General features: G+C 40.9%; 1 protein-coding gene across 3 annotated transcripts; it reads left to right on the top strand.

Annotated features, from left to right (window-relative positions):
* The first annotated feature begins 2833 nt into the window (after positions 1–2833).
* LOC112684173 (FK506-binding protein 5-like) lies at positions 2834–15957 on the top strand. Of its 3 annotated transcripts, none has more exons than XM_025555533.1 (5): positions 2834–3317; positions 7663–8647; positions 10210–10286; positions 12628–12825; positions 15382–15957. In XM_025555533.1, exons 2-5 carry the CDS (start codon positions 7736–7738, stop codon positions 15386–15388), a joined length of 1194 nt encoding a protein of 397 aa, XP_025411318.1. In that variant the 5' UTR covers positions 2834–3317; positions 7663–7735; the 3' UTR covers positions 15389–15957. The 3 variants fall into 3 exon arrangements, with proteins under 3 accessions (XP_025411318.1, XP_025411319.1, XP_025411317.1); XM_025555534.1 differs by having other exon boundaries at positions 2835–3317; positions 12628–12707; XM_025555532.1 differs by having other exon boundaries at positions 2835–3317; positions 12628–12857.
* The last annotated feature ends 7913 nt before the right edge of the window (positions 15958–23870 follow it).

The raw sequence follows: 23870 nt of genomic DNA, 5'->3' as shown, positions 1-23870 counted from the left end.
TTATATAACAGACGATTGGATTTCATCGTCGCTCACCTAGCTCAGTGTACGAGAAAATGCTTTAAATAAACATGTGATTATTGCTTCATCGAACGAAAATAATGAAGCGAAAATAATGCGTGCACGCGCACCGTACGAAAACAAACAATTTCTGGTCAGGGATACAACGATTCGTGTTTAACGCTCGAGAATAATTCTTCAATTATTTATAGCTCGTCAAGTTTTATTAACGACGTTCGGTAGAAAGCGACAAAAACGGTAAAAAAATTTAAATTAAATAAACGTTGTGTATTATTTCACATGTAACGGGGAGGCATTAGGCTATACAAACCGTCTGTAAATAATGTTTACGCGCGAAACGTTAGTGCGTGGAAGTGTTATTTGAAAAATCGCAACGACGTCGTTGATTTGACGGGGGGTCGTAGAAAGAGGGCGGAGGGCGGTGCGAGAAGTGCCTATACTTCGAGCGCGATTGCTGGAAGGGCGGAAAAATGAAAAAATTTGCATTTCATGTTAAAAATTGCAACGGTCAATGTTGTACGTTTTATTTACAAAAAACTTCAACGTCCTTTATAGTATTAATCGAAGGATTTATTAAAAATATAATAATTATAATATTTTTAAATTAAAAATACGTAAGGCCGCGTTTTGAAGTTTCACTCCGGGCGCGCAATACTTGGTTGCTATGGTATTGTTGACGTGTATTTATTTATCTGCAACCGCAGACGCCGTATTGAACTATTGATATTAAATATAACGATTCCCGCAGATTATAATACAATTATACATATTATTATTACGAGAACCCCCCCGTCTATCTGTTCAAAGAATGAATTAAATCACCGTATACGTACGAGTAGTATATGACATACGTATTATATCTGTATTGGAAATCGTAAACGGTTTTTACTCTCCGTCGAGACTATATTATTGTACGTATACAGACGCACACGCATCGCCGACGCGTGTACAATAATTAATAACGATATTACCGTGTCTAAACGCGTGAATGCATATTTATGATACACCGCAATAGTGTTGTTTACGTATTACTACTGTATATACAGATACGTCGGCGTGTACGATTGAGTTGCTGCCGTCGTTAAACACGATTGTGTAGATACGAAAAGAATAATATAATATTAAAAAATATAACTATGCGTAGAAGAAAAAAAAAACCTTCAAATTATAGGCAGGTCCGAATTTCGTTTTTTGATTCGCGAATAGGATAGATACGGACAGGTATAATATACCTACGCGGTAGCGTCGTGGTACCTGAGTCCAAAGTGGAAATCATCACGTAACAGTACATAATGCGAAAAAAAAAACACCGAACGCAAGCTATTACATACATTTTCTTTTTGGCCTCGTCGCGGTGTTACCGTGTTACGCGGCAAGCCGCCACTGACACGGGCCCCTTTCCCCACCGCGAAATACATCAAAAAACGATTTTTTTTTTTCGAAAAAAATCGTGTACAAATCGTGTATACACGCGTACACCGAAATAATATACGCACGTGTAAAACGAAAATATGCGTTTCGACCCACTCGCATGTGTGTCGGTGGCAGCAGCGACGTTACCAGTGATAATAACAATAATAATGATATGCGGCATCTGACGTAACGTTTCTTGCGTTTGATGATGATAAAGAAAAGACGACGGCGCGGCTGCGAATGTGCGTTTCGACTGCGGTTGTGACGTTTGATGAAGGCGATGACGACGACGACGATATTATTATAATAGTTTAATTTTTTTTTTCCCGTCCGTTTAATTTTTTACTAAAACGACTCGCCGGAACAATGTGTACATGGAGATACGGAATAACAACACAGGACGGCGCAGACAGGGGGTCTTGGCTCCGATGTCGATAACACATTTTACTATTTCAGACCCGTCGATTGCGAGGAAAAAGATTTAAGCGCACGCGATTTTTTTTTTCGCCGCCTCTCTTTTGCGCACAACCGTGCACGTATATACACATAGTTCGGAGCGCAAAAAATCGTAAAAAACTACAGCCAGAGGCCAAGCTTGCCAGCTCCCAACGGACGAACCCTTGGAATAATAATAATAATCTCAGAAACTACTTCTACCACGACGACGATGACAGCGGGTTATCGGCGATGGTGGCCGGCGTGTACAAACACACACGTATCGTGCTTATGCTGCGGGAGTGTGTATGTGTGTGCACAAGCGAAGAAGTGCCCCCTCAACCCCCGGCGACGAGTGCGGGGGTTGTGCGTGTGTGTGTGAGAGTGGTTTGTGTGCTAGTGCGCGGTAAGGACATTATTATTATTATTATTATTATATAGCGTCCTACACACACGTATATGTGTGTACTGCGACGTTACGTACGGTATACGATATTGTACGTAGCGAATAACCGCCGCGTCGGCCACAGCGTAATACAATATTATAATAGTGAACGTGCGTAGTACGTATCGGATTTTCGGGGGTGTCCGGTCCTCCGCCGTCGTCGTAGTCGTCGTCGTTGTCGTCGTACGGTTCCGTGGTCGGCGGTGGCCGCGGTGGCGGCGGCAACGCGATAACGTGGCCTCCCGCGGCCGTCCGCCGCTGGACATATGACATTTTCCAATTCTTCTCGCTCGCACACACGTGCACACATACATACATATACGTGTACACACGATCGCGCACGCACGCAGTGCACATATATATATGATACGACCGTAAAGTGTACGTGTGCGCGAGACCGAGTACGGTCCGTGGTATACATATATATATATATACGTGTGTGTGTTTACGACGCGCACGACGACGGCGGCGCGCGGTGGCGGCGGCCGCGGTCCCGCGTTGGTGGTGGCAGCCGCGCGGTGCCGGCGGCTGCTGCTCATTACCGCCACACGTTTCGCGGACGCCGGTCGACCCTTGCCGTCGTCGTCGTCGTCGTATCTCACACGCGTATCGCTCGCACACAGCACACACTTTCGTTCGTCTACGCATTATTATTATTTATTTATTATATTTTTCCGTCGTACGCCCGATAATTGTATCGCCCCCGTGTTTTTTTTTTTTTTTTACTATTTTCATATTTTGTTTGACCCGCGAAAAAAGTACGATTTTTTCGCCAAATTTTTCCCACCCATACCGATGGTCTGGGGCATTGCGTAGCCGTTTCATAGGTTTTGACGTTTTGTGGTTTTTTTTTTTAAAAATATTTTACGAACTTTTTTTCGCTCGCTGAAACTTTTTTTTCCCCCGATCAACTACCGGCCGTCGTGGTGCAGCTCTCTGACATGATGCCAGAAATCGCCGTTTGAACGCTCGACCACCGCAGAGTTCTCAGCTAACACACCAGGTACGTCGTCGTTGTTGTTATTATTATTTTTGTGTTTTTTTTCTCTGTCATGACTGTTACATATATATTATATATACATGCAATGTACGTTGGTGTATTTCGATACGCTTTGGGGAGTAAAAAAAAAAAAAAATCGTTAAATATCACGCGCGGAAACGTATTGCTTTTCGAAAAAGCGCGCCAACCGTACAGCTCCGGCAGATCGTTACGGCGACAAAATAAACGTTGTTATTATAATTATTAGTGGATATTTTCATCACCGTCCCATTATTATTATTATTATTATTATTATTATTATTTTGTTTTTTGTTTCGTATGGGTTAGCGATTATTGTTGACCACTGTTTTCCACTAGGTAGTAGTACAACCGTTGCTATTCAAACCGTCTCCACCGCTACTAGTACTACGCGATTTCTTATACTCGTGCACCGGAAGACGATCGTAAACGCGTGTTGAAAAACATTTATTGTTTTCTTCCAATTTTTTTCGTACGTCGTCCGCACGCGGACGGACGCATACGGGCGACGAACGCACGACGAACCATCTGCTCGTCGCCGCCGCCGTCGACCGTGTGCCGGCGTGCGGTGGCAGACGATTGATATGCACCGAGACGTGTGCGCGCGCGCCCGTGTGTGTGTGTGTGTATTGTTATTGTATCGTCGGCGGCGGCGGCGGCGGCGGCGGCTTAGACGGCGATTTAATAATTTATTACGTCGAACGGATTAGTGCATAGTAGCGACGTGGTGCGAGTACGAAATAATAATAATAATAATAATAATAATATAATCGGCTCGACGACGAGAGATCGTAGAACACACACGCACACGCGCTCGCGGCGTATTATTATTATTGTTGTAGACACACGAGCGAGGTTTGCGTGTGTGCGTGCGAGTACGGTGTCCCCACGCGCCGCCCCGTCCTTTCTTTCCACGCGCACGCAATCTCGTAATTACCGTCGTCGTCGTCGCGTTATTCCCCGTGTACGAAAAAGAAAACGCGTTCTAAAAATACGCCACCGGCCGTCGCCGCAGTCCGTCGACCGTGAAAAATTGCGCGGCAAAAACCGTACGTGCACACCATACGTGCGCGGTGGAACACTTTTTCCGGAATCGCGTACCCCTTTGGCCCTCTTCGCCACGTCCCTACGATCGCGCCGCCACTTCTACCCGGCCGGGTATTGTTTTTCTCGCCGTGCACACGTACCGCGCAGCACCGGGCGCTCGACGTACATTTACAACGTATAATATTATTGTTGTACGGTCCTCCGTTTTCTAAACGGTTTCCGCGCGAAAAACCAATAACTCTCTCTCTCTCTTTCTCGCGGCCCGTTTTTCTCTTTCTCCAGTCTCTTAGGCATGTGCACACGCGAATTTGCGGAAAAACAACACCGCATTCTTTTTGTTTGTCGCGCGTTTTAATTTAATTTTTCTTTTAAAACCGATTTTATCCGATCGAAAGTTTACGCGTCACGGAAACACGACGCGCAATACCGCGCACACGCACGCACTCTCACATGCGTGCGTACCGTTTTCTAAATGACCGTTGTTTCCCGGCCGTCTCGTTTTTAATAGAATAACCAGCGAGTAGGTTGATTTTTTTTTTCGTTTCGTCATACGACGGCGAGATTAAAGCGTGCGCGCTAGTCCGGTGTGAAAATCCAAACGGAATTACGTCAGAACACGAATGGTATTTTCAGATGGAAAACGCGGAGCGAGTTTTTTTTTTTTTTTTAATTAATACTCGTTTTTTCCTCCCAACTCGTCTCGTCGTCGGGTCCGTGTGGACGTACATCCGCGGTGGCGGACAAGTAGCCTGGAAAAAAATACACCCTTCGCCGCGAAAACGAACGGATCATAATATTATTATTATCGTTGCGTGCAACTCGTTTTTTGCACGAAAAACTATACACTTTGGGGACGAACGCAATTACGAACACAATTAACACGAAAATCAACGAAAAACGATTAATTTATACGATTTACGTACGTAAAACCGAATGTTGGAGCTCACGTACCTACACGTATATTCATGAACGTCAGCTCCAAACATATTTTGTTTTTCATTATTGATGTGTACGTATTTTTGAATTTCTTTTACGGTACAGTGTCAAGTACATTTACTATTACTACTATTACGATGTATATATATATATATATATATATATATATATATATATATATATATACATATATATTATTTATCTACTTCTAATTATTACTTTGAAATCATGTGCGTAAATGTACGCACGTGAAATATGTTCGTGGAATGACGACGACGGAATACCGCCTCGTCCACGAGAATATTCCGTGTGCACAACAACAATAACAACGTGATGTATTATTGTTTCGTCGGTACCGTCACGAAGTCCGTCGAGTTCGTGTTTGCGCTACCGCGGTCGCTTCGATACGTACAGATCATTGCGATACTGCGCGATGGAGGACGCACGCAAACACGCGCTCGCGGATACGCACGTACTCACGTATTTCGCGGCGCGCCAATCATCGCGAACACGAATGCGCGCGTCACCCGTCACCGCACGCCGCGTTCTACATCGGAAAAGGATACGTTTTCGAGCGGTGAACGCGCGCCGCCGCGATCGACACGCGTTCGCCGACGATCCGTTTTAACGGCGGACACGGGTAATTTTTTTCTGGCCGCTCGTCAAAGTCGGATTTCCCTCCCGCGTCGCACGGAACACGGTCGTGCGATATTTCTAAACATTGTTCATCGTCAAAAGCCGTAACCGCCGCTTCCGCCCGCGGAACGATGCGTTATTATTACTATTATTATTATTCACCGTTATTATTTTATACGTTCATCAATTACGATGTATCATGTAGGAGGTACGTGCGCGCAACACGGCGGCGTAGGTACATGTGGGGTACGCACAAAAGGCGTTAATGAAATTTTAAGTCTGAACGGTGTTTCGGTTCCGCAACGTGCGGTGTTGCGGCGAATTCGGGATTATTGACATCCGTCACTTGATATTATCATTGTTGTTGTTATTATTATTCGATTAGCGGTGGAGGCGGCGAGTACGTGAAATGAACGCGAGCGGAGGCCGGCTCGTTTAACGTAAACGACGTTTCAATTGTTTAACCACTTAATTTCATTCATCCCTCCACCGAACCGCCACCGCCGACCGCCGGTAAAACCATCCCCCCGCTTCGCCGACACTCGACGTATATATATTTACACGACAACGACGTAGTCTTCGCCGCCTCGCAGCCGACGTAATATCGTTTGGGTGACAGCTTTTTCAAACCGTTTAATAACGACTGCGACCATCATCATATCGTTACGGTGCCGACCGACGCGAATATCCGTCTTCCTATCCTGTACACGCCTCTCCGCTCCCCTCTTCACTTCCGATCCTTACGCCGCCGGTATTTTTTTTTTTTTTAATCGTTTTCACGTTACGGTGTCCGCTACAATAATAGCGCGTATCGAGAATACGTGCACACGATTATCGCATTCCGCCCGCGTGTTCAGATTTCACTCGCCCGGATTCGGTGACCTCCTCCGTCCTTTCCAACCCGTCTCCGCATCACCTTCCTTTCTATCGACCCGAGCTTTTGGCCGATGACGATGATGACATTACGCTCCTGCGTAATATGTAAATTGTCTATATATATACATATATAGGTATATACACGGTCGCGACCGTCCATTCGTATTATTATTATTATCGTCATTATTATGCAGCGGTGACGACCGCGCGTACAGTAGTAGTTGTAGTATTAAACCGAAACTCGTTTCGTACCGAACGCGCACCGTGCGTATCGTAAACCCGTACGCATACACGGTGCACACGTACGGCGCGACGGATCTTCTCTCCCTCGCCTACGCCGCCGCCGATCCGGGTCGTTATTTTTCCATCCGCCCGCCGCCGTCAAGTCGCGCACACACGTTACCTGTCCTTTACCGCCGGTTGCAACCGTACACACGCACACACGTGGCCCTTACCCGTCACCACCACCACCACCACCACCACCACTACCACCGCCACACCCGTCCTTCATCGCCCCGTCACCAATGCACATGAACAAACGTTCATCCGCTGGGGGACTCGCGCCTCCCCCAACCCGATCAAATTCGGTTCTCACAGCGCGTTCTTCCGAACAAGCGATTCTTTTCTACCCTTGCGCGTGCACACGTAGGCGGCAAGGGATGAAACGAGACTAGTTTTTATTTTTACTATCGTCGTTATTATGGTAAAATGTCCGCGAAAGCGTATGACGCGTACACCACCATTGTACGTATATATATATATATATATCTGTATAAGGGTTTTGTGAACAAATATTTATACGGTCGCGCGTCGATTTTTGTTTTTCGTTTTCCAGATAGCCTGTACCTGCCACAGCGCATCGACTGTTTTTATTATATATTACGACATATATCGACATCCTTCACACAATGGAAGTAGGTCTGAAGAAAGAGTCACCGATCACGTACAGTAACGGCAAGCGGCTGTTTACGATCGATCAGAAGGTGGACGCGCTGGTGCGCATCAAAATGACAGGCTGCTCCAAGGCCGAGGTAGCCCGGAGCCTGCACGTGGCCGAGTCCACTTTCCGCGGATGGTTCAAGAACAAGGACATTGTGATGAAAGCCGAGGCCAAGTACAACGAGATGAAGACCAAGTCGTCTAATGCTTCGTCGGACGGTTACAAATCGGACGACAATTCCAAATCGTTCTCCGTAGACGGGTCGGACAACAATTCGTCCACGTGCTACACGGAAGACCGGGAGGGCAGTCGGTCCCGTTTCAGCAGCCCGGACCCTTGCGCGCCGAATGCTCCCGTCCGTCGCAGTCCCGAAAGGCCTCACCTACTTCATCACAACAAACAGAAGCTTAAAAAACCGCATCACAACAACAGTCTGAGCCTGGGCAACAGCAACGGCCTGCTCAACGGCACCCTGAACGCCAGCCTGAACGCCGGACTCAACGCCAGCCTGAACGCCGGACTCAACGCCAGCCTGAACGCCGGGTTCAACGCCAGCCTGAACGCCAGTCTGACCGCCAGTCTCGGCGGCGGCCTCGGCAGCGGGCTCAACGGCGGTCTCAACGGCAGCCTCGGCGGCGGTCTCGGCCACCTCACCCAGCAACAGCAACTGCAACACCACCTGTCGCAGCTCGCACATCACCCGCTGCACCATAACATATCGTCGTTGACCGGCCTCAAAGGCAGCAATGCCGCAGCAGCCGCCGCGGTCGCCGCCGCCGCAGCGGCCGCCGCAGTGGCCGCCGATCACCCGAGCCTGAGGCTCAGCCCCGCCGAGCTGCAGAGCAAGATCAACAACTACTTCAGCCCGTCGCCGCTGCTGGTGAGTAACAATAATCAATCACGTTAATGTGCGCGTACGCGTTAGGCGTACGAATTATTTATCCTTTCCGTGTACCACGTACCAGCACCGTTTCCGTGGTCGGTAATCCCGTAATTCTCCGACGACAGTCTTCGTCCCATCGCGTTGACGCGACGGTACTCACACGTGCGCACACGGTCTTCTATTTTACGTTCGAGCGTATTATATTTATACTGTGTGTGCGTGTTCAAAATATATATACGGTTCTTTTTGGAAATTTGTACGACCGCCGGCGACCGGGCGAGCACATCGTCGGCATCACGAGATTTATACGTCGTTTTTATATTAACAACCCTTCGTCGGGAAAGAGCGAGCTAGAGGGGGGAACGTGCGCGATGGAAGGAAAGGAAAATAAAACCTTTTTATTTTTCTGTACACACATATACCCGTCGCGCCTTTTTTCCCCGTATAAATTCGTGCGCGTTTATATATAGTTGTCGTCCACACGCGAGTGTACTGCTGCGCAGTGCGGCGCACACGAGCACACGCACACCTTTTCGGGCGGTTTTCTGTATACCTACTCTGTGTACACTTTGACGTCGTCGTTGTCGTCGTCGCCGAACCGTTTGTATACATATATACGCGTTTAGGTTATTACGGTGCGTGCGGGTGTGTTGTACCCGCACACGATGCGAACGGCTACGGTCAACGTTATTATTACGCGCGCGGCGCTGTTCGTGCGCGCGCACAATACCATTTCGACGCGTTTTCCTTTTTTTTTTTTTTCGTTTAAACGTAAGAGGAAAAAAAAATACGATACTCTGTACGCGACCAGCGCACGTTAAACCGTATTATCTCGAAACCATTATTTATATTTTACACACACACACACACACACACACGCGCGCGCACATACGAATTGTATACGCGTGTGCCCGCGCGCAGAATATAACGTCGTCGAATGCGACGGCGACGACTATACATTATAGTCCCGGGGCCGCGTGTAATAATTATTATCGCGAGGTTTTTTTTTTTTTTTTTTCCCCTTAACAAACGATCGTCGAGCACAGCGCATACCTATGCGTGCGCGCGTGCAGCGTACGCTCGGCGGAAAACAAATATTAATCGTTCCGAAACGCGGTCGCGCCGAACCTCTCTCGTTATATTATTGTACACGCGCGCGCGAAGCTTACGATGACCGCGACGACGGTTATTTTCATTTTTTTTTTTTCTGTCCACATTGCTCTTCTGGTTTCGTAACGATTCGCGCGCGATCCGTCGCCGAGCTCTCTCGCGTGCGTGCGCAACATATTATTTCCATTTCCCGCCACCGCAAACGCCTCGCAGAGCGTATATTATTACGATATTATTGTTGTTATTATTATTACTATGTTCGTATCGAGTGGTGTGTACGAGTTGTTTAACGCGCGCCCAGGAGTTGCGACCGCCGCACACGTAACAACAATACGTGATGTCTGCGTGCGTGCGCGAAATAGCGTTCAATCGTATTTTCTATATTTATTTATTCATTTTTTTTTTTTTTTTTTTCATTTTTTTTTTTTTTTTTTCGTTTTGTGTTGCAGGCGACTTCACTACCAGGTTCAGTAAACTTTCTATCTCCAAATTTCACCACGGAAAGTACCACCTACAACAAATCCAGGTAATTCCATTACTTCTATCGCACAGATTCTCAAACCGAGACGACAATGTTTCTTTTGTATTTACCATCATGGCCGTCGATGTTATGAATTTTACCATTGATAAAAGTTTAGAACTGTCAGTATAAACGTTGTATTGATCGATATGATTTGTCGCTACGTTTTAACGTGATTACAATCAAACGGTGGCTCGAAATCTTGACATATCACGGGGAGCCGTGGCCTTAAAAAGATCGAGAATCGCTGGTGTACATTATTTTTAGTTTTTATTTTCGTTTCCCTTCGCACGTACGCGCGCGTATATATAATATACGCGCGCGGTGCACGGGTAACGACGACGGACCGGGAACGCGAGAGGCGCAGAGAGAGAGAGAGAGAGAGAGAGAGAGAGCGAGAGAGAGTGAGAGAGGGCGAGAGAGAGCGAGAGAGAAGGAGAATCAATAATAATAACGCGACGGAACCGCGAGTCGCACGCGATAATTACGTGACGTCGTCGTCCTCGTCGCGCCGCGTTTGCGAGCGCCGCGACCGTCTCGTTGCCGCGGAGGAGAGTAGGCCCGGAGGGGCACGGCCGCGTCGTGCCGTGGCCGTGTACGTATTATGTACGCTGCGCGCAATAATAATAAAATCCAACGACCGACCGCCGCCGTCGCCGACACATACACGATTTTCGTCGGCGTAGAGATTTTTTTTTTTATTATTATTTTTTTTTTTTTTTTCGGGTCGATCGACCCATTGTGCACGCGCGCGCCGTGCGCAAGCACATCGAGTGTAGGCTGCCGTCTTCATCATCATCATCATCGTCGTCGTCATTATTATTATTATTATTATTATTATTATTAGACGCGGTTCGATGAAATCGAGTAACGCGCGTACATAGAGGGGCAGACGGCGACGGGTTATGGCGATCGGTTTTTTTTCTGTTTTCGGATTTCTTTTCCTTTGTCGAGACTCGTCGACGACGCAACTGTTAACATTATGTACGACCGCAGCAGCTACAACATAATGTATGCGCCGCGGCGACCAGACGGTATCGTTATCGTACATTTTTTTTTTTTTTCGCGCACGGCCCCGAAGGTACTACTACTACTGCAATCGGCTGGAACGTCGGACCGGTCTCCTCCGCGACGCGGTGGAACGAACACGTACGCAACGCAACAGAACACGGTTCGGTTTTTCTCTTTTTTCACAGGTCGTCGACAAACTGATCGTTATCAGTTATCGACGTCTGTTTCCATATCTATATTATTACGACCCCTTGTCGGATTGCGGTGATCCCGTGGAGGATGGGGATGGAACTCGATACAAACGTATGGTAAACTGCTACGCCTCGACGAACCGTAAACATATAACTGAAAAATAAATAAAACAATGCTCAACACCAACAAGTTGGCGGGCGGGATTTGAAAATGTATACAAAACTATATTTAGGCTCGCGTCACATGTGGGGCGTAAAAACGACAACGAGAGACGTGAACGCCGAGATACTGTCGTCGCATACGTATTTATATCGTTGGTTATTATTAACGTTATACCTAGCCGCAGAAAATACAAGTCTCGAAAGAAAATATTATTGAAAAACGATTGTTGTCGTGTATAACAACACTTTGGTCGTCGTTCGTGTCCTCGTCGGGTTCCCGCAGATAATTTTTTTGATACTCATTGTTTAATGCGTGTGACAGCGGCCCCCGAGAACACACAATTTCTTTATTGTGTATTGTAAATACATACATTTATTTTATTATGAGCGCGAGTTTTCGTCGCGTAGAAATCGGTCGGGTTGGTTTATTTACGACGCATAGACCGTAAATATCGCCAATCGACCGCCGCTGCCGTGTCCCTACCGTTATTTCAGTCCAGATTCTTCACATATATACCTGCAACAGCTATAACCGTACAATCGTACCTACAATTCGTATTATAACAGTCGCGCGGGCATATATAGATAACAAAGAGCTCAACATCGAGGAGCGCTGACAATCACGTACTGCATTCGCATTTGGGTTCCGACACGTCCAATACAATATTGTCAAAATTATAATACAAATATTATAAAATGTATTCATGGCGATAAAACTGTTCCTAGCAGACGATATGGATGCCACCGGATCGTGTATCGCACTCATATTCTATTATATAATCGATAACGTTGAATTTGATAATAATTTGAAATTGATAGCGAGTTCCGAACGATCGTCAACGATCTACTTTTTCGCTGCGTAGGCCGATGACCGTAATGTTCTTCCACGATACATAGCGTCGTTTGTTCTTTAATTTTTTCTTTTCTTTCATTTACTGCTACAAACGACGATTTTAACGATACCGATGTATTTTTGTTTACAGCAGTTTCATCAATACTATGGTGACGGCCACGCTGATGGAGCCGCAAGCATTGGATCTGTCCACGCACTCGAGAAATAAGTGTAAGGGTTCCAAACGATCATTAACCACAACCACGGTCACCAACACCACCACCACACAAACGAGCCCGAAAATACTAAGGCACAATTCTTACAGAAACCTGTACAAGCCGTATAGCAGGTGCACCGACGACATCGTACATACTAGACAAGGCGAGACTCTTTGTTCAGTCCCGAGAAAACCTTACTAGATAATAATAATAATAATAATAATAATAATCGTAGTAACTGCAACCACGTCTATAATAATCGTAATAACAATATTAATACTATTAACCCGATGCCACGCAACACGCACACGCACCACCACCAATTGTTTACAGAGAGATTCCGATTAATCACATTCCGAGCGGGGCAGTAACAATGACGTTTGTGACGTTTTTCGCTATCCATATGTGTACATAATTTCGTGCGCGTGGGTGTGCGAGTTTGTTATATGGTGTGTTCTTTAGGGCTTAAGTTTTTGTCGTCTTCCCTCCTCCACCCCCTTACAACTCGATCGACCATTCACGTAAATATATCATAAACCCAACACCGTGTGTACATTTTTTCTACATACATCGATCGTTGTACGTACGTGTGTATATTTAAAAAAAAAAATAAAAAAAATACTCTCTCGAACGGCAATATCGTATATACGCGTGAAAAATATTTTCATACGCACCGGCGTGCAGTAGGTACGTATATTACGCGTATTTTTTTTTTTTTTTTACACGTTCCAATCGCTCGTGCAATGTTTACCGACCGTCTATTATTATATCGGTCTATAAAAGGCCAAACGCACACGCGGCCACGCACCGAGCATACGTGATTTCGTAGACGTTTTTCCGATCTCCGCGGCGACACATACTTTATACGTCGTCGTCGCCGTTGCCGTTGAGTAAACACACTCTGAACGTCAGCGGCCGTGTGGGACGCACACGCGCACGCACATATTCGCCGTTCGGCGGAAAAACATTTCTCTTATTTTTTTCCCCTCGTTTCGACGGCCGCGACGGAACGTTGTTTCTATTCGCGCCCGTTTCGATTGAAATTACTTCGAATAGAAGAAACATAAATCGATTTACGCGCGAACCGATTCGTATACATTTATATTACATTGTTATCCGTCATCTTCGCGGCCACCCCTGCCCATCGTCGGTTCGTCGGTCGATACGGCTGGAAACGCGTACAACAACTTAACCTATATCTACGCGGCAGACACGCGCACACGGTTCGGGAAAATCGCGTTCGCCGAGAAACTACGCGGTTTGTAGTTGCGAACGTCGTACGCGACCGCGATGTTGTTACGTAATGACAACGTGACAGTTTCGTTTTTTTTTTCACCACCGTTAATCGCGTTTGCCACGCTACGCACATTTTAACGCGTTCGAAACGGTTTTTGTTCCGTTCGGTTTTCCGTTTTACTCCTCGGCAAGAAATTCTAGTGCTCGGCGGCAGCTCCCCACGCGGATCTTCGGCGCGTCCGTCCCTCGCACTTGTGCAGCGGTGATGCGCGCCGAGTACGCTTAGAGGGGGTTGAACGATCTCGCGTGTGGCCTTTACCGTTATCCTTCGAAATTTTTCTCGAACAACAGCAGTATAATTGTCGGCGTCGGCACCGACGCGAACAGAATAAAAACGTATACACACGCACATCGTTCGAGTTTCGTTATTCTTATATTCGTTTTACAGCAGTGTTACACCGTCGTCCAGTTTCGTTGTACGAACATTTGTCGACGACACGTTGCAACCCGAGAACGACAAAAATGAAAATAATAAAAATAAAAAATTAACAATGCCTAACATCTTGTGGTCGTGCGTTTGTGAACGCGACAACATAACACGATATGATAAATCCAATACTAATGCACAATGTACAGCTATACAATAACATCACCTCGCCAGGGCGGTGCGCGCGTACGGCACATAAGCACGCGTGTGCGTTGTCGGTGTGAGGTATAATACAATGTTTACGTATTGTGCGATGAAATCTAGTAAGGTAGACGGGCTCTGAACATTGTGTCTTCGGCTGTACGAATCGTTAACTTCGAGCGTAATATGTGCCGCGACGCATAAGTGAATTTCGAAAAAAATCTCTCGACGTTCCCATGATTTTTATTTTCGAACTAATTTTATCGCGTTGTCCGTTCGACTTGTATCGAGTGCAGTGAGATTGTTCGCGTTTTACGGTAGAGGAAAACCGCTCGTCGTTAATTTTTATTCACCGTCATACTTTCCGTCGCATTATCATCGCGTTTTCGTTGTACACAAGCGTGCACTCTGCTAGGTCCCAATGGTTACAATACGAAATCCATTAATTTCGTTTTCGATTCGCCACGGACTGACTACGTGTGTACCGTTTACCTACCCATATTTCTTGCTACCCCGCGGAGTAGCCCGTTCAACAAATATGTCTTCGTGGCACCGGTGATCTCCCGTTTTTTTTTTTTTTCACGACATGCCATATATGATACCCAGAAACAATAATGATAACAATAATAATAATAATCATAATAATATACCTGATGTACCCTCCCCCTTCCCTGCGATAGCACACTTCTTAATATAACGGTTACAGGCTTATATACCACCCCGATGCACGTATTCCACGTATGATATCACAATGTACCCACTTATATAGATATGTTTTTTCTTCTTTTCGGAAGTGATCAATGTTTTTGTTTTCGTTTTACAGGTATTAACCCGAGAAATCCATTGTGGCCATTGCAGTAAACCGAACGAAGATATCAAGTACCTAAATCATACTCGTCTTCGCGGCTTCTCGGAAACAGATCGGAACGCGTGACGAAGAATTGACCTGTTCGTTTTACACACACGGATCAGCCCATAAAGATTTTCACGAGGACAAAACAAAACACTCACCGGACGATCATCTGTCCCGCGTTCGTCCGTCGTGCACACATCGCAACGTTCGTCGTTTCACCGTGTAAATTGTATTTATTGTACATACAAAATGATGTAGATATAACCGTGTTTAAGACTATTTCAGTTTTGTTTCTCATTGTAAATGTATATTATATACATATATTTATGTATTGTGTATGTAATCGTAAGTCTAGTTGTTAACTGTACATAAACGTATGTTCCGAGGAGCGCTCTGTGTACGAGATATAAAATATGATTCTTAAGGTATTCTAGAAGTTTAATTTTTGAGAACGAAGAAGAAAATCACACGATAATTTATTTATTATATACAAATATACCATTACGCAATGGTAATCTTTTTTTTTTTTATATGCTCTATTTTAAAAAAAAAAAAACTATATATATTAACTATTACTATATTGTTATAACGTTGTTGTTTATTATTATTATTATTACTTTTTTATTTTTTTTTTATTTTCGTTCGCATTTGATAAACTCGCAGGATTTGCGCAGGTACCATTAAATCATCCACATTATATTTTGTATTCGTTCACCGCGTGCGCGTATACATTTTCCATGATTATTGTTGTAACCGAACGGATACTGTGTGTAGACGTCGATGTGTATCTAATCGTGTGTTGTATTGAATAATGAACGCGCGCGTACGTTTTCTTTCGGTTGAACGTGAAGTTTCTGTATTATATACATATTGCTTGAAATCTCTTCCAAGTACTGCACACTTACAAGTGCGAGTTTCGCATTTTGTACGGAACATGACGTATACGTGTATTGTACAGTGACACGGTCTGTCGCACGCCCGTAATCGAGAGTTGCGTCGTGCCCGTATGCGCTGGGGTGCGAAATTTGTTGTTCTCGTTTTTAAATTATATATTTATTATAATATTTATTTTCGTCCCGATCGTTTTAACGCTGTCGGTTGAGGGCAACTACGGTAAAATCGACCTGATATCACGGGCCTAAAGTACGGTTGTCGTGGCGGCAAATGTGTATATTTTTTGCTGTAAATTGATAAAAAAAATAATAAAATAAAAAAAAAAATGAAAAAAAGAAAGAAAAAAAAGAAAAAAATGCTGCCTTAACTATTAAATTGTGTTTTTCCCGGTACATGAGAAGATTTCTTCGCATTTTTTTAATGTTTATCCTCGGCGACGCGTTTCGAAATTTCAAAATCTCAATAATACCATCACTATATTTTGTACCAACGCAAAACGTCACTGTTTTTTATTCTCTCGCAGAGATTATCACGTTACATTGTTTCGTACATTTTGCAATCGATTGAAATTAAGTAAATCTTTACACGCGCCACTGTATACTACACGTATATGCATATTGATAAAACCGTATGGTTGACTATAAACTATGAACGTTCGATGTTTTTATCTGTCTTTTTTTTTTTTTATATATATTTTTTTATGTAGCCTTTGTTTAAGAAACTTTAATAGTTCGACATTTGCAAGAATATTATCTCTTTATTTTGTAGTATATATATTTTAGTCAAATATTACACAGGCATACTATTATTATTACTAAACTATTATTATTATTATTATTATTATTATTATTATTATTATTATTATTGTGTCTGTGTTTGATTTGCGAATAAAAAATAATAATAATAAAAAAAAAAAAAAAATCTACTTTCATTATATTCTTAAATATTTGTGTCTATTTATTGTTCATACCGTTTAAGGTCAGCATTACCAGAATTCACTAAACATTATTTTATGTACTTTTTGATGTTTTATTATATGTATACGTTGACAAACATACATTAATATAATATATACATATATCTATATTATTATTATTATATATATATATTTTTTTTTTTTTTGTAAATACGAAGCGTTTATCGTTAATAAAGCAAACTTTTTGTTAGTACACGATGGACCGCTGTTAATTGATTTCATTCGGTGACGGATGGAGGGTTAGTGTAATTTGTATACGTATAATATAGTAACCACTTGGAACTATAAATAAGTAAGTATAGATGAAATGCACGTGCATAACGACGACGACGGTCTTCCAGACGATATCGATGTTTCGAGACGGCGCACTGCACCGGGGCCGACGTGCCTCGCGACAAAGTCACACCGCGGTGCGGTTTTGCCCGCGACAATGAGCGCGTCCGAATTATTCGAATACCCGAAACGCCTAACAGTTCGGCTGGCGGACAATGCGTTACACAACGTGCGTGTATAAAAATAACCGCTTTGGCCGTCCGTACCGCAGAGTCGCGTGTTCGAGTACACGAACGTGCGACGTCGGGTCGAGCGAAACCGATGTGGAAAACGCCGTATTCGAGTTCCCTAAAAATCACCTCGCCGCCGCGGTGTGATTGCAACTGTTCCGAACTTCTACCGCGGTGTTCTGAACGCCGTCCCGTCGGAACCATAACTTTAAACCAGCGTTGATCGATTGTACCGCAATCGAAGTCGGGTTTCGCGCAGTGGCGGTTCTAGCGTATGGGCAGCTGCCTATGGGTACCAACATTTCTGGTGCCCTTCATTTTAAAAATGTTATTTTTACACAAAAATAAGATATTTTATCATTTGATAAATTATAACGATAATTTGTAATTATATTATTATCATTACATCGACGAAGAACTTACTAAAATATTATACATGTGATAATGTCGCTGCAGAGGCTGCAGCTGTTCTAGTATTGATAACACAATTAGAGATAGGCGTATAACCTAAGATAGTATTATTTTAGTTCATAATTGCAGGGAGCGAATGTCACCAGAAGTTTGGTAAATATCTTCATAACACCCGGCATAACGTGATAACAACAAATCAATACATATTGTATAGATATACGAATGGTTCCGCCGAATAAGGCCTATGTCGGATTTTGTCAATATTATTTTTTTTTTTTTTATGGAATAATATCCTATATCATGTGTAGAATGCGTTTCTATGGTTTTTAGTACTAAAAGAAGCTACTAAAAGCTACGAGAATCGCTTATACATACAGAAATGACAGAATTTTCAGTAGTAAAAGGGCCTATGCCATAAAGACGTGGCGTCATTTTTTTGTTATCATATTATCGTACCCAATAATTTAATTATATTATTACCAAGATATGTTATTTCATATATCTGCAACTATTTCTTTTCTTATTCAATAAACAAACGCGATACACCTACATGTGCAACAGGTTTTTATTTTCAAAATTTACAGTGGAAGAAGGGCCCATGTCACTCTAAAATACATTGTAATTAATAATATTTAGTTAATCTTTGTTTTTCGGCGCTTCTGAAAAGTTGAGATATCCGACACAGGCCCTTGTTCTGCGGAACCATATTATGACTATTGTACTATTTTTTTCTCATTGTGAATTTGTGAATTTAGTTTCTATTAATTTAATATAATGAAAACATTTTTAACTAATTTTTCTAAACATAAGGTTGAAAAAACAATTGAAGGAGACACACCATAATCTCCATCAGTACCTACAAATGATTCTATAGGTAGTGAAAATACCAATGTAAATAGTAGTATTGGACTAGTACCCGGAACCGACCAGACAATTGGTAAAATCTTTAAAAATTTTAGACTTAAGTTTAAACTATGATCAACCAAACATTGTTTATCCTTACAAATCCATGGGTAATACTCGGAAAATTATTAAAGGATCCAACTGCTGTTCTTGATATGTTTGCAATCATGTAAAATACAATTTCAAATGTAGCTTAATAATTTTTTTTAAATTAGTCTGAATAGTCTGAACTCTTTTGACAGTTAAATTTAAATATATTTAAATAAACATAATTATATTTAATTAGTTCATAACTAAGGACTACTTTATTTTTTTTAATATTTTAAATCTTTATCGCCTCTACCTATTATAATTAATATAAAGATTTTAAGCTTTACACTATAATGTATCTACTGCTAATATTTAAGGAGTTTGTGGAAGCTTTAAGGATAAACATTTTATTTAAAAAAAATGTTGTGTTGAAGGGGGAGGAAATGAGGAACATTATTCGCAGTTAAAACCTAATTATAAATCTACTGTTGCCCTTACGAAAATGTAGTCCTAGAACCGCGCCTGGTTTTGCAGGTCGCGACCCGTTGACACGCATGCACGGTTAGTGCTTACGTACGTGCCAGCACGTCGACGCGCGTACGAAACGGGCGACGGGTCGGCGCGATTGCAACATTGTTTTTTTTATTGTACTGTTCGCGACGTTCGCCGCGATCGTGACGTGCATTCGTCGTCGCGTGAATTCGTTTCTCGAACTCGATACGCACAACGGGACGATACACGCCTTTCGTAACTCCGGTTCGTCGTCACAACGAAAAACCCGTGTTCGTTTTGGACGCGTTCGCCGATGGGATCGCATCGATTCATTTTTATTCGCAAACAACGCGTAAAAGGTTAAACCGCACAGAAGAGTGCACGTAAGCTGTTTTAAAAAACACGTGTACCCACCTTAAAATGGGATTGACCGGAAGGAGTTGTACGAGAGCACGCTTCAACGGTTTGTTCGTGTTATTTATATATTATATATTATACCCGTTATTTTATACATCGACTGGACCACTCGGGTATATTATACCCACTCGGATGATAAACGTACTTCCTTTTAAAAGATATCTCGCGTTTCAATTGTGTTTTGTCAACTTTTCACTTAATGAGTCTAGTTTTATGTGTAACGAACTGCTCATGCACTTATATTATATTATGTATGTCGGCCGAAAATCACCATAGGGTTCTGCCAACCACCGTCACCAAAGTACGCACAACAGTTATAAAGTTCTAAAAGTTTATATATCACGTAAGTATTAAAAACGCCAAAACACGTGTGGCTAAAAATACGTTTTCATAATAAAATATGATTACAGGATCACGATCAATTAAAATAAACCTACACCGAAATTGTGATTTCATTTTTAAATATAATAAGTCGGTCCCCCGATTATGTCCAGTCGTATCCTTACCTATCCCCAAAGTTAGGAACCTTTTAGTAACTAATTGTGACCGAAATCAAACAATTTGTAACCAAACAGTTTCCGAGAAAACTCAGTTTTCATTTCAAGGGATTTATTTATAGCAATTGAGAAAGTCTACAAAATTGCAGTATATTGAAAGTTCGAAACTGTTGTAATTGCTAAATAACATGTTGATTTCATACAACAATAAATTATACATAAGTACTTACTTAAGGTTTGTCATTTGCAATTGACTCAAAAGACTTTTCTTTTACCTGACAAAATTAATATTTTCCTTCAAGGAAAAACATTAGTTCGATATTTGCATGGTGTTTCATCACGTTTTTCAATTTTATTTATTTAAATTTTATACGATAGACATTTTAGAACATAATATTTAGTAGATAACGTTTTAAACTTGTTACCATCTATTATTTGTAATCTAAATAAAATATAAAATGTATTTGTAACTAAAATAATATTTTAGCTAATTATATTTGTAATATATTTTAAGTAATATTGTTGTCTACAGTTTTATTTAAAAACAATTACATGAAATGTAAAATAAAATATTAAAGCTGTGTGGGTAAAATCTGAAATCTTTATAAAATTCTTTAAAATTGATCTTTAACCTAAGGAATTATCTTTATTTATTAATATTTTTCACCACATAAAAAATATAAACAATATTAAAGAATTCTGCATTGAAAACGTGCAATGTTTCAAAAATGATGAGCCATTCGAAAACATTTTAATGATTCTATTTAGTATAATATAAACCGTGTACCTGTATGATCACCCAATACATTTATTCTGTGGTATAAACTCATATCAGATTATAGCAAATATGATAAACAGGATAAATCTAAATCTACATCATTGACAAAAATACCATACAGGACTTAACACGAAATTTGTACTATAGTACACAACTAATATTGACGGAGTATTTTATTTACGATATTAAAATCTGTATTGATATCCACCAAGATGTAATGCAATGTCAAAAATACCCCCGTAGACCACCCAACCATCAACATTTGTGCACCAGTCCCAACACCCTCCTAACCATGTCTGTTGTTAGTCCTATATATATATTATCGAGTCTGTGATCTAAATATAACTAACATAATACTAAATAAAACTGTTAATATTTAAATTAATTAAACTGAAGAACATGACAAAAACCAAGTATCAAACTCAAGATTTTCCTTTGACGACAATTTTAATTTTGTCAGGTAAAAGAAAAGTCTTGTAATTCAGTTACTAATGATAAACCATAAGTAGCCACTTACATATAATTTCTTTTTGTATGGAGTCAAAATGTTATTTAGCAATTACAAGAGTTTTGAACTTTCAAAATACTGCAATTTCGGAGAATTTTGCAATTGCTATAGGTAATATCTATAGCAATTACAAAATTTTGTATTCCTATTAGGTATAGTAACTACCATAAAATACATTTTATTTTTTATTATTTATTATTATTATTATTTTTTTTTTTTACAGTACACGCCCGAAGGCATTCAGTACATTTTAATGGAATTATAATTTATCCATCATAGCAAATTAATAATGTTTATATTTATTTTCACGTTTTGTATCAAATATTGTAAGTTAAATAATGTTAATGTTGATGTTAACCCCTGAAATGAAAATTGAGTTTTCTCGGAAACTGGTTGCACATTGTTTGATGTCGTTTACAATTAGTTGCTAAAAGGTTACTAAATTTAGGTATGGTTCTAGATTCGATTGGACATATTCGAGGAGCCAATTTCACGTACATATAATAATATTATGAAGTGAATTAAGAAACAATTTCAATAAAAATATACTCGGAAAGATAATTGTTTAAAAAATTCCATTATTAATAATACTAATTGTTGTATTATCAATTTTGAACAACTAATTATAAGATAAAAATATTTAAAGACTCAATACTAAAGTTATTAATAGGGAACCTTATTTTATAATATGTTTTATACTTGTATTGCTCATATAATATAAATATATATATATATTATATAATTATATATGTGATATATAGTTAATGTGATTAACAATCTAATTATTAGATTAGATTTTAATAGTATAATTATTTATTATTCGAGCGGTCCAATGAAAAGCATTCTATAACAATAATTTAATGAGTCATAACCTTTTAACTAGACCTTTAGATATTCATTTTCTTTTGAGTATAACTTAATTTTGGTTATTTCTTTATTCAATTAATAATATTATTATGTTTAAAAATAAAATCACGATTTTGGTATTGGTTAATTTTCATTTTTCATTAATTGAATGAAATTTTCACTAATAAATTGAGATACATCAAAGTTAACAACAATAAATAACAACAGATAAAATAACAATAACTTTTCATTTCATCACACACTTTTTTTTTAGTTAGTACCTAGTCCATAGCACTGGAGTCAATTTTTGATCGTCATAGAACCGTACAATAGCTGTGTTACAGCGGTCACATAGTTTATTATGACCAAAATGCTTGGTGAGTCCTCCGATGTTCAAAGACGAGTTCTGAAATTAGTACACTGACACTGTGAATTTACAAGAATTTCTGTGCATCGTTTTTTATGCGGCTGTTCATGTTTCTGAGTTATATAATTTATTTATGAAAATAATAAGTGTGCATATTTAAATTTATAACGAATATGTTTCCCTTTCCTCCTGTAAACTAAAAATAAACATAAGCATATTAGATTTTAATGTAAGAGCACAGCTTAAAATTCAACAGATTCTATGTTACTATACGATTACTCGACCTACGATCAAAAATTATTATAATCCAAGTAAATTATACTCGAGGAAGAAGGTAGTGATTGTTTTTAGTAGTATAGAAAGGGTTGATCACCCTTCCCTTACTCAAATGTTATAGTATTACCCTTGGCATTACATTTGTTTCTCAATTTTAATAATTATACGTGAATAAGTATAATATGATAACGATCCCTTTGATTGACTACATTTTCTTGTTTGAACCGCAGTAAAAATAAAAATCATTTATTAAACTTGCTACAGTAAATTATAAAAACAAAACACATATGGAATTTGTACTGAAATATTGAATTATTTTAATGGACATATTAGTACGATACAAATTTTGATCTTTGTAATGCAAACTACATAATGCGTGGGGGATCATATAAGACAAATGTTTCCAACTTCGGTTTTCATTCGAAGTCACGTGCGTTCGACTTGTGAGTTTTGTGCGTTTTATTTTACGCCAGGGCATTTTTGTGTTTTGTGAATTACTAAAATTGTAAATATTCGTTTAGTATGTGACCTACCATATAGGATATTTGTTTAGTTTACTTA

The sequence above is a fragment of the Sipha flava genome, unplaced genomic scaffold (assembly GCF_003268045.1).
Source record: "Sipha flava isolate LNK unplaced genomic scaffold, YSA_version1 243_pilon_pilon, whole genome shotgun sequence".
Taxonomy (NCBI): Eukaryota; Metazoa; Arthropoda; class Insecta; order Hemiptera; family Aphididae; genus Sipha; species Sipha flava.
This window is presented reverse-complemented; position numbering and strand designations above follow the sequence as displayed.

What these genes read in the sequence shown, in the direction of transcription:
- LOC112684173 (XM_025555532.1), top strand. Translation starts at nt 7,736, where the DNA reads ATGGAAGTAGGTCTGAAGAAAGAGTCACCGATCACGTACAGTAACGGC. An exon ending in ACCACCTACAACAAATCCAG is followed by an intron (nt 10,287 to 12,627) that starts GTAATTCCATTA and finishes TTTTGTTTACAG; the next exon opens with CAGTTTCATCAATACTATGG. An exon ending in CATCGTACATACTAGACAAG is followed by an intron (nt 12,858 to 15,381) that starts GCGAGACTCTTT and finishes TTCGTTTTACAG; the next exon opens with GTATTAACCCGAGAAATCCA.